The sequence below is a fragment of the Grampus griseus genome (genome assembly GCF_964374135.1).
Source record: "Grampus griseus genome assembly, chromosome: 6".
Classification (NCBI taxonomy): domain Eukaryota; kingdom Metazoa; phylum Chordata; class Mammalia; order Artiodactyla; family Delphinidae; genus Grampus; species Grampus griseus.
In genome coordinates, this window is record NC_139000.1 from 50505906 (window position 1) to 50519812 (window position 13907).

Sequence of the window (13907 nt, forward strand, 5' to 3'; positions counted from 1 at the left end):
GACTCTTTTAATCAAAGGATGGGAGACCTTCCCTCAAATAACTGGGGTCAGCCTAGGGTCCCATTCAGCTCAGAAGAGCAAGAGAGCTATGCCACGCCTTCCTGCAGTACACAATGCTGCGTTTTTAGGTTAATCAAGGATATTACAGTTACTTTCAATAGTTAATGAATAGCTTCTAAGTGCCTGCTTCATTTAATTGTCCAAAGGCCAGTTGGTCCCAGAGCATATAAAGCTGACAGCTGGCTAATGAGAGCATTCTCTCTGAGCAGGGAAAGCAGGGGAGTGGCAGGGTCAGGGAGCTGGGTTCCAAAGAAGCAGGGATGCAGAACAGAACCTGTCTAGTTCTCTGTGCCTTTGCCCTTCTGATGGGCTTCCTGATGATCTGCCTGGGGGCCTTCTTCATTTCCTCGGGCTCCCTGTTCAACTGCCAGGGGAACCTGATCCTGGCCTATTTGCTTCTGCCTCTGGGGTTTGTGATCCTTCTGAGTGGAATTTTCTGGAGCACCTACCACCAGGCCAGTGAAAGCAAAGGGGTGTTCAGCCGTGTGCTCAGACACTACGGTGCTCAGGGGGCCCTGCCCCTGGCCACAGTGGACAGGTACGTGCTGAGAAGCCAGAGGACTGGGGAACACTGAGGTGGGGCTGAGTTCCGGAAAAGGTCAATGACTTCTAATCCACTGGCGAGCAACTTACACGTCCCATGGGGCTGTGTGTCTACAACTGAAGCTTTATTGTCAGGGAATGACTCTGGGATTAGACATTAGGAAGAATGGTGCTGCCTCTGGGGAAAACTATGAAGTAGAGGGAATTTATGCCAGAGAATAACCACCCTTCTCCCATCACCACTGAAAAACACACCAAAGCCAATTTAAGAGGCCAAACTCATTTTCTTTTGTTGTATCATGGGAGCTGTCCTTACAGGCAGGTGATGGTTAGTTATTCCTCATAACCTGGCTACCAGGTTGTAAGGAAAGCAAGTCCCAGACCAAATTCTGTCACGCAACAAATGAGCAAGCAAGCATGAAATCAGCTATACGATCTCTTCGTGAACTCAGTGAAGTCCCAGCTTTCTGTACTCTTAGGTGTTCTGATCACATATTACATGAAAGATTTCCCTGAGACAAGGCACTCATATTCCAGAGGTAATCATTGGTTAACCTTACTACCTCATACCCATTAGGATGGCTATTATCAAAAAAGCAGAAAACAACAAGGTTAGCAAGGATGTGGAAAAACTGGGAAACCTGTGCACTGCTGGTGGGAATGCAAAATAGTGCAGCTGCTCTGTGGTACGGAGGATCCTCAAAACATTAAATATAAAATTACCACTTGATCTAACAATTCCACTTCTGGGTATATAGACAAAATAATTGAAAGCAGGGACTTGAACAGATATTTGTACCCCAGTGTTCACAGCAGCATTCTTCACAACAGCCAAACTGTGGAAACAACCCATATATCCATCAATAGATGAATGGATAAACAAAATATGGTATGTACAAAAGATGGAATATTATTCATCCTTAAAAAGAAAGGAAATACTGATGCAGCTATAACATGAATGAACCTTGAAGACAATACGCTCAGTGAAATAGGCCAGAAATAAGCCCAAAAGACAAATATTATATGATTCCACTTATATGAGGTACCTAGAGCAGTCAGATTCATAGACAGAATGTACAGCAGTGGTTACCAGGTGCCAGGGGAGGAGGGAATGGAGAGTTACTGTTTAATGAGTACAGAGTTTCAGCCTGGAATGATGAAAAAGTTCTGAAGATGGATAATGGTGATGGCTGCAAAACGATGTGAATGTATTTAATACCATTGAACTGTACACTTAAAATTGCTAAAGTGGTAAATTTTATGTTATATGTACTTTACCACAATAAAAAAATTTCAGTTAACCTTATGGTAAGTATCGGACAACCAAAAATCTCCTAATTTCTGGCTGAACACGGAATCATTTAGGGATAAAACCTCAGGCATCATCCTTAAGGTACAGTCTGCAAGACTCCATAAATTCTTTTATTCTCTTCATCTAAGATATTGGGTCGGCCAAAAAGTTTGTTCGGGGTTTTTCTGTAACATCTTATGGAAAACCCCGAACGAACTTCTTAGCCAAACAATATTTTAGCTACTCCATGTACCTTGAATATAAGTGATTTTTATCCATGACAGTTGATTTTTGACATGATTATGCTAATTAATAAGATACTAATTACAATGACCAAAATCCATTTCCAATGTTTATTATACTAACTGCAAGGTCTCTGGGTTTGATAAAAAATTAAAGATAACTGAAGTGATTGTAGAAGATGCTTCTAGAGTGATGGTTTTCTTTCTTTCTTTCTTTTATTTTGGTATAAATGTTAGATGATTGCCTCCAGAGTGTGAATTCCTGATAAGAATAACTGATTGCCTTTAGGATGTAGCTTAATTTACTAACACATGCATAATATTGCACTGTCTGTGCTGAAATACTTTAAACTATGGTATCACGACACCTCCCTTTTACTGCCCTTTCTGCTGCATCTAATAGATGCCCAGCCCACTCAGAATGGCTAGTAAGTCAGTAAATGGTTAAGTTACATTTCTCAGAAGGATTTGCATTCAAAATGGGTACCCAAAGGGGTCTGCAATGGTGGAATTCAGGACACTGGGAAAGCGAAGCAATGTGGGGAGACTGGGGGATGGGAGAAGTGGATGGGACATGGGGGCAGGCAGCAGTCATCCTGGAGCCTCTCAAATCACTCCAGGGAACAGCTCAACTTTCTGTCTTCAATGCCTTTACACATGTGCCCCAGGGCATAGCCTTGGCTATTCTGAGTGAAGCTCAAAGCTTCAGCTCTTTGTTTTTGGGCCTGGTAACATTGGAATGGAGCTGCGGCTACAAATGGCAGTCCCTGTTCTGTTGTGGTTACGTACCACAAACACTCCCTGTAGGCACTGGAAGGACTCACTCTATAAATACACAACTAAATCAAGCTCACCCTCCCGCTTCTTCACCTCCACGCCACCCCCAATCCCATTCACGATGGAGAAGCCAGAGGATTTAGCAGTTAGCAACACTGGGCAAGATTACCGATGAGTACATCGGCTCTGGCATGAACGGCTCCTTTAGCCACTGGCCTGTTGGCATGGAAAGGACCACGACTGAAATCTACATAAAGTTGTCAGTTGAAATAGTTTGAGAAATAAGTATGGCGGCGGGAGGAAGGGCGGCCTAGCTGATTGAAAGAGTGATAGGAAAGAGAGAAGCATCTGATATAGTTCCGGAATCTTCATGGAGCTGGTTTTCATTCATTATTTTGTTGGTTGTGAGGATCTGAGACAGTGAGTGCAATCGAGTAGAAGAGGATGTGTGTGAATGGGGACAAAAATGTGAATGAACTAAATAACTGGATAGAGAGATGCTCCAGCCAAGGCCCCCATGTCCCCTACCCCTGCTAAGGATCTCACACTGAAAGTCCCTGGTTCCAATGAGTAAGAGAGAGGGAATAGTCTGGAAAAAGATGAGTATAGAGGCACACATCCAACGGCTGATAAAGAGGGTTTTGCTGGAAGAGCAGCACATTTTTAAAAAACTGGTGATGCCAGGGAAGAACATCTGTTTCCGAATCAATGTTTCTTAACAGTTTAACTTCACACGATGTGATTTGAGAGAGGCAGACATATGCCTCTTTGGCATGAACCGCTTAAATAACACATGTATGTTTGTGGCATTTTGTCCCCCAGGCCAGATTTTTACCCTCCTGCTTATGAAGAGAGTCTTGATGCTGAAAAGCAAGGCTGTCCTGCAGAGCAAGAGACCTCGGATGTTCCTCCACCTCCGTATACAGAGATGGGCCTCGAATTTGAGGATGAAGGTGATGCCCACCCGGAGGCCCCACCATCCTATGACGAGTCTGTAGCAGACAGGGTGGAGGCAGCAACGCCACTGCAGGATGCTGAGAGGCAAAACCAAGAGTGCTGAAGCAGGGGAAGCTCTCCAGCCCTCATGACGCACCCTCATGGGATGCAGCTGCTAGTAATAAACCCAGGCAGGGACTGTGGGAGGAAAAGCCACATCAGTTATCCCACATGGGAGTCTGCAGAGGGGATGCTGCGTGTGACAGCAATGCAATTCCGCACACGTGCTTGGCCTGCAAGGGCAGAGCGGAGCCCTGGAAGGGTGTGGTCGGCACCAGGCAAACGTTTCAAAGGATCTCAACCCAGGTGAACTTTTGGACTGCAAAAGTGTTGTGAGAGCTCTGCTCCACGGAGAGCTTTTCTGCTCTCTCAACTCCTCTCCCATTACCTAGACCCCCAAAAGGGAGGAATAGATGCTGCTTGGACACCACGTACCTTCCTGTACTGAATTACCAATAATCACAAAGGGAAAGCATGCTGGCAATGAAGGGGCATTATCATTTAAATTGTGGGTTCTGCTGGCTGGCTTTGAAGTTATCCTCATTTACCGTATTACCAGAGTGACACAGTAATTCACACTGTAAGAGATTTGCCTCTGGAACCCATGAATGTTATTTTGAATGACTTTACTTTAAATACGTGTATTTTATTTCTATGTGAAAGGAAAGTGACTTCACTATTTGCTTTCAAAATGGCTCAAGTACAAAATCTTAAATGAGTATTTTAAGAATGGATGGTTGTACAAGCATATATGATAAGATTTCTTAGAGACTCAAGTTGAATAAAGAGAATACTTAAAAATTCATCATACACAGGATTCAGGAAAAAAAGAATCTGTACTAGCCATAGGTTGTATTAATACAGAATTGGACATAAATCTTGAAAAGTTTTAAAATACCCATATATTTCAGGGAACCCCCCCTGTAAATCTCTAGGATTTGAAAGAAAGGAGACTATATTGTAGTACCTTAATCATTAACAGAAAATTCTTTGTGTCTCAAGATACAGATCCAGGCACTTTTAGACTTAGGACATTTATTTTAAAGCCCAGTGATTCCTCGTCAGCTTCATTATATCTTATTATAAGTTTTAATGCAAGAGGACAAATCAGGTGGCAGAATGGTGGGAGGAGATGCAGCCTGATGCTTTAGAGCTTGAGCAAAAACCTTCATCTCTCTGGGCCTCAGTTTCCTCCCCCATCAAGGGAGGACTTTATGTTGGGATTAATATCTAACAATCGGGGAATGCCTTTTATATCACAGGCACTGTGTTATGAACTTTTTACGCTTTTTATTTAGCCCTCGCTATAGCCTTCAGAGATAAGTGCTATGGTTATTCCCATTTTACAGATGCATAAATCGAGACTTGGAGAAGTTAAGAAACCTTTCCAACAACATACAGTTATTTCCCGGAGGGTGAAGAAAGGTTCCTAGGGGGCATGGGAAGACATGCTGACTTCACACTTTTGTGCTAGGTTGTGCTAATCCTGTCCTACTTCCTCCTCCCAGGGAACAGTTTGGACTTGTCTCCCACTTGAGGAAGTGGGCCCTAACAGGAAGTGGAGCCCCAGGGTTGCAGCACTATCTTAAAGAGAGGCAGCAAAGGTTGCTTTAGGGTTAACAGTCTGGCTGCTCTTTTAAAATGTAAATAAGCCCTCCGTTTTCTGCCTAGGAGCTTGGCCCTCACCTCCTGGTGTAATTTCCTTTCATCTGATTCTTATACTGTTGATGAAAGGTGGTTCCTAATGATAATAGACAGCCTTGGTGAACGGGCACAGGAGGGCTTTGGACAGCGGTGGGAAGGATGGAGAGCTTTCAAGAGGATAAGGGTTGTAGAGGTAGGATGGGGCCTCTGTAGCCTCCTCTTCCCTGTTATTGCTGAGTGCTCAGATGAAGCATGTCCTGACAAATACACAGGAAGCCATAAAAGGAAATCCTGGTTCCTTTACACAAAGCAGGACTTTGGGCATCTGTGATTTGAATCCTTGACATCAAGAACATAAGTGGACATGAAGGTCACTCGTGGTTCTCCAACAGGAAGGCGGTCATTGATTAGCAAGGCGATTTATTATTTCTCTCTTGTCATCTCTTTCTATTCCTCTACTGAGATGGTTATCCTGAAATTTTCCTTGGGGTCTGAGCACATTCACTGACCTGAACAAGCTCTATAACTGGGCTATCGTCCAGAGTTTGAATTTGTAATAGATGGTTTTTCCAACTACTGGTAGTCATGTGAGACAAATGTAATTTTGGTTTACATAAGAAAATTGTTTTAATCTCTTTCCTGCAATAAATTTTGTACTTAAACTTTCCCCTTTTTTGCTGTTTTGTATCAGAAAAAAAATCAATAGAGGAGCGTAAGTCAAAATTTTATTCTCCATGTGGAACACAGCATCCAGATGAGTTAATCTTTTTGCAGAGCCTAACATCATTGAACATCAACTATTGAGTCAGAAAATGAGCCATGTGCCTTTCATAAAGAAATACGACTAAGAGATATTTATTGCCTTTTTTTTAAAAAAAACAAATGTACTCTGAAGCAAGCATCAGAAACATGGTTACTACCCACAGCAAATCCTGCCTTTGAGAGGCCTACCAATTAAAACCCACTGGGCAAGTCAGACAAAAGTGTCCTGTTGCCCACAGATTGGGAGAAAATATTTGCAAATGATGTGACCGACAAGGGATTAGTCTCCAAAATCTACAAACAGCTCATGTGGCTTAATATCATCAACACAAACAACCCAGTCAAAAAATGGGGAGAAAACCTAAATAGACATTTTTCCAAGGAACACATACGGATGGCCAAGAGGCACACGAAAAGGTGTTCAACGTCGCTAAGGATTAGAGAAATGCAAATCAAAACTACAATGAGATTATCACCTCACACAAGTCAAAATGGCCATCATCAGAAAATCCACAAACGATAAGTGCTGGAGAGGGTGTGCAGAGAAGGGATCCCTCCTACACTGTTGGTGGGAATGTAAATTGGTACAGCCACTATGGAGAACAGTATGGAGATTCCTTAAAAAACTAAAAATAGAACTACCATATGACCCTGCAATCCCACTCTTGGGCATATATCCGGAGGAAAACACGGTATGAAAGGATACACGCACCCCAACGTTCACTGCAGCACTGTTTACAACAGCCAAGACATGGAAGCCACCTAATTGTCCATTGACAAAGGAATGGATAAAGAAGAAGTGGTACATATATACAATGGACTATTACTCGACCATAAAAAAGAATGAAATAATGCCATGTGCAGTAACATGGATGGACCTAGAGATGTCATACTAAGTTAAGTAAGTCAGACAGAGAAAGAGAAGTATCGTATGATATTCGTTTATATGCTGAATCTAAGAAGAAGTGATACAAATGAACATATTTACAAAAAGAAACGGACTCACAGACTTAGAGAATGAACTTACGGTTACAGGGTGCGGGGAAGGGTGGAGGGGAGGGATAGTTAGGGAGTTTGGGATTGACATGTACACACTGCTGTATTTAAAAAGGATAACCAACAAAGACTTACTATATAGCACAGGGAACTCTGCTCAATGTTACGTGGCAGCCTGGATGGGAGGGGAACCTGGGGGAGAATGGATACATGTATATGTATGGTGGAGTCGCTTTGCTCTGCACCTGAAATTATCATGACATTGTTAATCGGCTATACAATATAAAATGAAAAGTAAAAAAAAACAAAAAGTGTCCTGTTGTGATTAATGAAAATTCATTGGCCACCCCTGGAAGATTCACTCAGGGGAAGTAGACATTGTATCCCCTCTTCCTCCTGAAGTTTACAATCAATTTAATGGTGATGAATCGAGAACCACGATACTGTGAATGGCAGGCAGGGCACTTAGACTATGAGAAAGTGCAGTCTTTACCCGTTACCTCCTCTGAAATGTGGACGGCGGGGTGGCGGGCTCACGTGTCAACAAGGGAAGGGAAATTCTCAGAGGCGATGACTCTCCAGTGTTTTAATCTTATCACATCTAAGGAGCCACCTCCACCCCCAGAAGATAAGCATGACAAGGTCAGTTATAGAACACGCTGTGCTGCATCTTTTGCACACCTGAAATGTAGAGTATACTTTGGGCCCCTCCACTCAAAAACTCCCACTCGTATCCATCCTTTAAGATTCTACTTAAGCACACTGTCTTTGGTGAGGTATCTCCCCAGGCCACCTATTTTGTAAGGCACACACTAGGTGCTAAAAGACGTGGGAAGATGATAAAGACATGGGTTTATACCGCATCCCTTCACCATATTCTATGCTCCGTGACATGACAACTTAGGCTGATGCACATACCAAGTGGGTCGTCAGCCGCATGAACCGTCCACTGAAGACGTTTCCAGCTGGTCGGAGTGGAGCAGGCATTCTGCTAAGCTCTGCCGCCTCGGATAATCTCTTGCTGTTTGTAACTTCTGAAGAGCCAAAGACTGATTTACTGGGAGTTACCTCATTTCCAAAGGCGTGTGATGTCTCAGCCCCTTCACCACTCAGGAATGGAAATCTCTTCAAGGCAGGTGTCTGGGATATCAGGGTCCACGTGTTTGGCGAGTAGCCGGTGGGTAATCAAGCAATAAAATGGAGTCATCTGTTATATCACTACGAGTTCCCGCAGGTGCATTTCAAATTCCCCACACCCGCCACAAGCCGTGGCTGATGGATGTGTTGCCAAGGTAAATCCTGTGCCTTACACTGAGCCACGCTGGCCAATCAGAAGTCACCATGCCATTAACCCTGTCATTGCCTGTATTACCTGCAGAGAACACTGGCTCAGTGTGGCCAACTGTCAGCCCATTGTGCCACCACGGGATTGGTCATCAATCTGAAGCTTCCTGTGCAGAAAGCCTTCATGTCTTGTGCAAGCCCTTCAGCCTGCAACATCACGCAGCACTATTTGCGCCAAGAACACGGTAGATGTAGGCTGCACCTTGGATCAGCAAGATGGCTAAAAGATCTCATTTTAATAATGGCTGTCTATCCATTTCCAAGCTCAGTCAATAAACTCAAGAATCATAGATGAGGCAAAACAACTTTTTGATCTAGGGGACTGGCTGACACAGCAGATTTCACATCCTCGGTCCCCTCCCGCTAAGCGCCTCCCTGGCACACATACACACACATTTCCAAACACTCCCTGGGAGGGTAGCGGCACTGCCCTCTTTGGGAATCACTGCATTACGAACACTGGTGCTTGTCATTGCTCTGGAAGCATGTGGTGCAGTGAGTGGACACCTCAATCCTAGCCGATCACAGGAGTGGCCTGACAGCTGCCATACTCTATCCACAGTCCCTCCCACGATTCTCTCCTGTGGTCCCCACAACATTCGTGGACCTCTCCAGTCATCTACTCCTAAGAGAGACTGGTGGCTGAAGCTCTGTCTTTAAGAACCAAAGAACATTATGTGCAGAAGGGTGACTTCCTGTCTTTCACTTCTCCCGAGGGTAAGGCAAGAGGATGTGCATGTATAGCTCAGCAAGAGAAGCTTGACTTTTATGTAACGCAGAATTCATACCTTGGCAGTGTGATATGAAGCAGGCTCCAGAGGCAGGCTGTGTCCTGAGCCACTAGAGAACCTTCCCTTTTGCAACCTCGCTGAGAAAAAGCTCCATAAAAATAGGTGGCTGTGCAGCTGCTTCTTTCCGCAGCTGGGCCCAAGAATTTGCTTCGTCTGGTATTTATAACGTTGTGTCTGCTTCAGCCCCACTCATGCAAGCCAACCTCTCACTAGACCCAAAGCAAGCCTCTTCTCCAGCCATCCTACCCCTCCACTTCTAGTCTTTGTTCTTGCTACATTCACCCCTGGTGAAATTACAGAAATGGTTACCAGGCCCAGGAAACTCCACTCTTTGGGAAATCCCTTAGGTGCTAGTGCCTTCCATCTCTGAGTCAGTCTCTCTGTGTATTCCCACAGCCGGTTGCTTGTGCCGCTGCTGTAACCTTCATGTCTACCTGATTCATTGTGCATGTTAGCCATAGCTTCCCGTTCCCAAACTACAAACTCACAGAAGCAGGGATAATATTTTATGCATCCGTTTGCTGCACCAAAGAAACCCAGGACTCTGCATAGAGTAGTTGTTCAACTGGTGTTTGCTGAATGAATGAATTATATTTGTGTTGCTGGACACACATGACTCCATACTGAAATAAAGAAACAGGATTTTAAAATGAGGATTAATTTACATTTGAACTTCAAAGTTCGACATGATGAAAAGTTCAGCAACTTGAGAAAAAATATTGAAAAATAGGCTTAGCTGTCTAAGCCTGAGTGTATCTAGTTGTGCTGTCATCAACCTCCACTTTCTTTTTTTTTTTTAAATACATTTGTTTATTTATTTTTGGCTGGGTTGGGTCTTCGTTGCTGAGCGTGGGCTCTCTCTAGTTGCAGTGAGCGGGGGCTACTCTTCGTTGTGGTGCGCAGGCTTCTCATTGCGATGGCTTCTCTTGTTGCAGAGCACGGGCTCTAGGCATGTGGGCTTCAGTAGTTGTGGCACGCGGGCTTAGTAGTTGTGGCACACGGGCTTAGTAGTTGTGGCACACGGGCTTAGTTGCTCTGCAGTATGTGGGATCTTTCCGGACCAGGGCTCGAATCTGCACTGGCAGGCAGGTTCTTAACCACTGCGCCACCAGGGAAGTCCCATGGACCTCCACTTTAAAGATGATGAGAACCAAAGCCACAAGGCAAGTTGTATTCCATTGCTGATAAACTTCATAACTAGTTCCTTAGAATCTCAGCTCAAAGCCACCCTACTATTATTTTGAAATCAAGACACTTGTGATGAAAGATTAGATGCCACGTTCGTTTCTTCTGACGCCCAAAGGCAGTTTTGAGCACTTTGCCTTCTCTGTTCCATTTATTTACTAAATTCCCAAGATCATAATGATGAATACCAGCCCTTGCAAGTGTTCTGCAAGGCAGACTTATCAGAAGAGTGACCAATACTGGAGTTTGTCAAATGGCAAGACAAACAAATAAGCAAAAATCCACAATTCTTGTGTAAGGTTGAAATCAGAAATTTCTTTTTTATTAGCTACTAAAGGTCCTAGCAAGTTTCTGACAGAAGCATAGATAGAAAATGGAAACAAATACCTTGCTGGGAATGTCTCTCTGCTTCCCCTAATCTTGACTACAGCAATAATGCATTTCTGAACGGTCAAAGCGCACCATGTTATCTGTGCCAATGACATGATAAGTGGGTGCGTTCCCAAGGAAGCAAAACATATGCAAACAGGTCCTGTGCGCCCAGGGTTCTGGCTGAGGACTGACGGAGGCTGCCAGGGACACAATATCTTTTTTTCTGGGCAAATAAAGCCAGCTGTGACCCTCTGCTTTCCAGCAGGGGACCCCACCCTCCCTGCCGTCTCATCAGGCCCATCACTGTGCCACCAGCAAGGTTCTCTTCCAGCATCCACTTCATCTCCTACTTTTACAGCATTTCACTGTCTCCTTTTACAGCCATGACCAGTAAGATCTGAACTGTGTCCAAACAAGTGCATGAAAACAGGCCCTTATTGGGAGATAAGTTAGCAGAGTGAGAAAGTCAGAGAGACAGCCAACATGGTGGTATTTTGCCTTCGCAGCAGGAATTAGTATCAACTCATGTACCAACCCACGTGATATAATCAAGACGGGGCCCGAAAACGTTCAGCATTCATTCTCAGAGTCCTGCTAAGAAATGACCTCCCACCTGTGTAATGAATGGCTGAATTTGAAGGAATGCAGCCTGCTTAATAGCTAGTATTGATATTATTTACAAAATAAGAGAGAAAAACACCCTTTGATATGTTTTGTTGAAAGTGTGTCATTGTGGTTTGTAGAAAGCTCTTGAAGATGTGAAGGGGGTGGCATGGGGACTTTGGAGATGGGAAGGAGGGTGAGTGGCCATCAGGTGGTTGGTGGGCATGAGGTGGGCTATTAGGAGTTCTACAACTTTCACCCATGGGAGACCTGACCTGGGATGAAAAGTTAAATCCTCCCGCTGCTGAGGAGAGCCTTCTTAGGTCTGTCCGGGAGCACCTGGGGCTCAGGGTCAGCTGACTTCTGGCATTGCACTCTCCTCCGTTATTCCAGAACCTTCTCTCACCTGACGCCAACGATGCACAGATGCCCTGACTATTCCCAGCCCCCTGATTCTCTCTCAAAAGGGCAGGTTCCCTTGTGTGATAAAGCAGATATCAGATGACAGTGCAGCTTTCAGAGACAACCGAAGACCCTGTTGCATTTGCAGAAACTGACTAAAACCCAAACAAAACAGACATTTTTTTCTTTCCCCACCTACCCCGCCCACCACCAAATCAACCTTTGTTTTTTTTTCAAAGTCATAAGAGGCACAAACAGGTAGCAAGAAGGCATGAGTGAAGCGTCCCCCGCCGAGTGCGTTCTTTTGGCTGTGCTGAGTGATCTGTCCTCCATTCAGGTGATGACAGTAGGGCCCCTCCGGCCGGTTCTCTCGTGAATCTGGGATATTTTCAGCGCGATGGCTATGAGAGGGCTTAGCACTGCCTGGAAAAGGAGGAAGAAAGTCTGTGAACAACTCGAGTCAGTCACAGGAGGGCTGCAGGGATGGGTTTCTATTCCAAGCATCTGGATTCAGTTCTGATTTGTGGATCTGGACACCTGTTCGCTGGTCCCTGGTTTCCTCTTCCGTTAGAGGAGACTCAGTGGGCGGGCGGTTAGGGAGAGGAGAGGCAGCAGTTGATCTCCAAAGTCTTACCTGGCTCCCACACACATTGCTCTAAGATAGGAGCTTGCACAACCCAACTACGAGAGTATTGAAGCATTTCGGGAACAGAGCGCTGTGAATCAAGGAAGTTCAGAAAACCCCCCAGTCTTCCTCTGCTACATTCCCTCCCCAACACATACCCGCCCCCCGCCCCCCCCCCCACACATGTGCGTGACCTTGAGGAAGAACACTCATTCTACATCCTAAGTCCATGGACCTGATGAACCTACTCTCCTGATGTTTTGGAGAAGACAGACCAATCCATCAGCTAGCGCTGCAGAGAATAACAGCTCATTTCTTCCCATCACATAACACAGTGGCTCATGGGGCACCTCAGCGTCCCCTAGAAGGAGGTGGGGAGGTTTGGAGGCCTAGGGAATAGATTCTTGGAAAGGTGAAGGACATGAAGGGGAGTGAGAATCACGTCTTGCCCTTTAGCTGCTCATCATTTCATGAGACTCAGGCAGCGTTTTCCAAAGTGAGAGCACACACCACTCAAGATGATTTTAGGTGGTGCAGGAGATGATTTTAGATGGTGCATGGGCATGGCACCGGAACACTGAGAAAGTCAGTCTATTTTCCATTCTTCTTCAATCCTCCTAATTTCATCAAAGAGAAAATCTATTTGCTGCCAATCTTTAACACTTTTACCAGGACAGAGCATGCCTCAGGCAAGAGTTACCTAGATAGAAGGTAATATCATTGTATTTTTTATTGCATTTGTTTTTTATGATGAATTTTATTTATCAAGGGATGCTGTTTTATTTATCAAGGGAGTTTACCTAGGGATACTGTTTTTTCCTTGGAGAGCACTGATGTAAGCTTTCTAGAATAAAAAAAATAGATTTAAGTGAAAACAAAGTTAAGTCCATTTAAAGATGAATACTAATATAGGGGTACTGGCAGAAAAGAAGTTTGGGAAATACTGGCATAAGGGGAAAAAAGATATCATATTGAGGAAAATAAAACCTGTATTTTTGGAGGGGAGAGAAAGATTCTATTACTTGCAACCTACACGTATTCCTAACAGATAGAGGGACGGAGGGAATGCATGCATTCTAATCAGACAGCAAGAGCCCAAGCAAACACCCAGGGCGCCAGAAGCACAAGTAGCCCAGTTGTCCTGAGTGGAGTGTGGACACAGGGCATTCCTGAGCCATAAGTGAGCAACACTTGTTTGGAGAGACCTAACCACCAGGGCCAAGTGTAAGGTTTTAATTCATTAGGTAAGGGGAGATGTTGGAGGTTCCTGAGCT

General features: G+C 44.6%; 2 protein-coding genes across 2 annotated transcripts in view; one reads left to right on the top strand and one right to left on the bottom strand.

Moving 5' to 3' along the window:
* Window positions 1-246: 246 nt before the first annotated feature.
* Window positions 247-3973, top strand: TMEM252 (transmembrane protein 252; the record flags this gene model as incomplete). Its single annotated transcript, XM_082656483.1, has 2 exons — window positions 247-598; window positions 3736-3973. Exons 1-2 carry the CDS (start codon window positions 321-323, stop codon window positions 3971-3973), a joined length of 516 nt encoding a protein of 171 aa, XP_082512609.1. The 5' UTR covers window positions 247-320.
* Window positions 3974-10918: 6945 nt separating this feature from the next.
* PGM5 (phosphoglucomutase 5) overlaps window positions 10919-13907 on the bottom strand; it is a 191140-nt gene continuing 188151 nt past the window's right edge. Inside the window, exon 11 of the mRNA XM_082656339.1 lies at window positions 10919-12431. Within this exon, the coding sequence (XP_082512465.1) occupies window positions 12342-12431 (90 nt within the window). The 3' untranslated portion in view covers window positions 10919-12341. The remainder of the gene's footprint in view (window positions 12432-13907) is intronic.